A 3,366-nucleotide genomic window follows, 5' to 3' on the forward strand; every position below is an offset into this window, starting at 1 on the left:
GGAGAAAACAGCCCAGATCTGTGTGACCCCGGGACGAGCTGCCGCAGGGCCGGCTCCATCCGTGGCTGTCGCTGTCACTGTTGTCCTCACGTTCCGCCCGACATCCACGTGTCAGTTATAAGAACTAAAAACCAGCCACCGCCTAAGTGCCCAGATCTGGGGACCTGATTCGCTTTCCCTTCCTGTCAATGGTCAGGCCAACCCGCCTGGGCTCCTGGCCCTGCTGGACGAGGAGTGCTGGTTCCCCAAGGCCACGGACAAGTCCTTCGTGGAGAAGGTGGCGCAGGAGCAGGGCGGCCACCCCAAGTTCCAGCGGCCGCGGCAGCTGCGGGACCAGGCCGACTTCAGCGTTTTGCACTACGCGGGCAAGGTAGGGGGCCGGGGCCACCTCGGGGCACGTGGGTGGGAGTGGGGGCCCCTTGGCTACAGATGGGGGGGAGGGTGCCGACCACCGGAGGTCCACTGGGACAGGACACAGCCAGGCCAGGGGCTAGGAAAGCCCCGGGAGGAGTGAGGACTCTGTCTGGTGAAGTCAACAATGGCTTCCTGGAGGAGGGGATTTTCATAGCAGGTTTTGAGGGGTGGGTAGGAGTTCGCCAAGAGGAGAATCATGTGCATTTTATCTACTCACTCAGCAAACAGACGTCCTTGTGCACTCAGCCCTGTGCTGAGCAAAGTCAGGGGCCCAAGTCAGACATGGTTTCTGTGCTTACTGAGTTCCTTCTCTGGAAGAAAGACAAATACAAACTATTGGCATGTAAGGCTGGCGGGTGCTTTGGTCAGGGCCCCTAAGGGCAGTGTCAAAGCCCAGAGTGGGAGCCCCAGGGACGGTTTCACAGAGAAGAGCAGCGCTTGATCTGAAACCTAAACTAAGGGCCAGCGAACATTTTCTGTAAATAGCTTCAGCTTCGTGGGCCAGACACTCTGTCACAACCACTTGCTTGCTCTGACACTGCAGTGTGAAGGAAGCCACCGGTAACTCATAAATGAAGGCCGTATTCCAGTAAAACGCTATTTACAAAAACAGGTGGCGGGCCCGATCTGGCCTGTGGGCTGTCTGGCCTAAATGATGTGTGACAGGGGCCAGAAAGGACGGGGGAAGGGCGGGAAGGGCTCTGCAGGCGGAGGGAACAGCATGCACGGCGGCTGGGAGGCAGGGCCCTGTGTGTCCTGTGTAGGGCACCAAGTTTCCCAAACATTTTCTAAGACCTGTGTGCCTAGCTCTGTGCTGGGCTGGGAGAGGCCCGGGCCCTGGCCTCAGGGAGCCCCTGTCTGGTGGGAGGGACATATGCAGGGTGTTGTGGTTAAGACTGTGACGCCTCAAAACAAAACCCTGAATTCTCCCAAGCAGTCGTCCGTGGGAAATGCCACAGCGAGGGACTCCCAGGCAGGGGTGGGGGGGGACAGGGGTAAAATCTTGAGGAGGAAGTGAGGTGCACGTTTGAGGAACAGCGTGGAAGCCCGTGTGTCTGGAGTGGAATGAATAAGGAAGAAAGTGGACGAGGTCAGAGGTGGACCGGGAAGCACAGGGAGAGGGGTCATGCCGGCGGAGGGTGCAGTTCCAGAGATGGACACAAGGTGGCACCAATGCTCTCCGGTGGTGAACCCCAGAGCCGGAGCCTCAGAACTTCTGGGGCGGCTCCTGGAGAACTCAGGAGAGCCCCCGAACCTGCAAGTTCACCCCCTCCCGTGCCCGACTCCACTCAGGTCGACTACAAGGCCAATGAGTGGCTGATGAAGAACATGGACCCTCTGAATGACAATGTGGCCGCCCTGCTGCACCAGAGCACAGACCGGCTGACGGCGGAGATCTGGAAAGATGGTGAGGACCCGCTTCCCCGGCCCTGCAGTTCTGGGCGTCCCTTCTCCCAGCCCACAGTGTGAGCACCTTGTTTCCGGGGCTGAGTTGTCTGCTCAGGTGCAGAACTTACACAGGCAGGCCAGTTGGTCTCACAGGAGTGTTCTCAATGAGTGGTTGATTGATGTCTCAAGCCAGCATCCTATCCTATATAATAAAAGGGTAAAATGCAAATCGATGGAGCTGCAGAACACAGGTCGCTATGACGCGCACTGACCACCAGGGGGCAGACACTCAACGCAGGAGCTGCCCCTTGGTGGTCAGTGCACTCTCACAGGGGGCACGCTGCTCAGCCAGAAGCCAGGCTCAGGCTGGCGAGGGCAGCGGTGATGGCGGGAGCCTCTCCTGCCTCCGCTGCAGGCGGGCAGTAAGGAGCAAGGGCGGCCTGGGACTGTGAGAGGGATGTCTGACTGCCGGCTTAGGCCTGATCCCCAGAGGGAGCAGGCCTAAGCTAGCAAGCGGACATCCCCCGAGGGCTCCCAGACTGTGAGAGGGTGCAGGCTGGGCTGAGGGACACCCCCCTCCAGTGCACGATTTTCGTGCACCAGGCCTCTAGTTCAATGATAAAACACTGCTCCTTAAATAAGACAAGGATGCCCACGGTCAACACGGCTGTGAAACACTTTTTTGGTGATACTAGCCCTAGCAATCAGATGAGAAAAAGAAATAAGTGTGTGAGCATTGTAAAGAAAGAGATAACATTATTTGTAGATGGCATATGACCACCCTGCCTCCCCTAAAACACACACACACACAAGAGATTTGACTGGAAAAGAATTAATAACAATAACAAGCCCTAGCCAGTTTGGCTCAGTGGATAGAGCATCGGCCTGCGGACTGAAAGGTCCCAGGTTCGATTCCAGTCAAGGGCATGTACCTTGGTTTCGGGCACATCCCCAGTAGGGGGCGTGCAGGAGGCAGCTGATCGATGTTTCTCTCTCATCGATATTTCTAACTCTATCCCTTTCCCTTCCTCTCTGTGAAAAATCAATAATATATATATATATTTTAAAAAGAATTAATGAGAACTCAGAAGGGAGCACTTTACAGGTAGATCAAGTTTTAGATTTTTATTTATTTTTATATGTTTTTATTGATTTTAGAGAGGAAGGGAGATGGGGAGAGAGAGAAAACATCAATGATGAGAGGGAATCATTGATCAGTTGCCTCCTGCACACCCCACCCTGGGAATCAAGCCTGAAACCCGGGTATGTGCCTTGACTGGGAATCAAACCATGACATCCTGGTTCATAGGTCGATGCTCAACCACTGAGCCACGCGGGCTGGGCTCGACCTTTATTGATTTGCTTTCTCACAAAGTTCCCTTCGGGGCCCCTGGGAAGAAGCAAGATAGCAACAGACTGAGATACAGTGTTGGAGCTTTCTTGCTCCAAAAGGCCGGTGGGAATTTGCCGTTAGTCTTCTCGGAATGTCACTTCTGTAAGAGGCACAGGCAGAAGAGCCGTTTGCCTGTGTGGTGGGCCCCGGGGCTTTCCCAAGCCTCGTTG

General features: G+C 55.5%; 1 protein-coding gene across 1 annotated transcript in view; it reads left to right on the top strand.

The window, feature by feature from the left end:
- The window catches only part of MYH14 (myosin, heavy chain 14, non-muscle), an 85,685-nt gene that overhangs the window by 33,460 nt on the left and 48,859 nt on the right, over positions 1–3,366 (top strand). The window contains exons 15-16 of the mRNA XM_014550447.1: positions 197–370; positions 1,708–1,822. Coding sequence (XP_014405933.1) covers positions 197–370; positions 1,708–1,822 — 289 coding nt within the window. The remainder of the gene's footprint in view (positions 1–196; positions 371–1,707; positions 1,823–3,366) is intronic.

The sequence above is a fragment of the Myotis brandtii genome, unplaced genomic scaffold (assembly GCF_000412655.1).
Source record: "Myotis brandtii unplaced genomic scaffold, ASM41265v1 scaffold601, whole genome shotgun sequence".
NCBI lineage: Eukaryota > Metazoa > Chordata > Mammalia > Chiroptera > Vespertilionidae > Myotis > Myotis brandtii.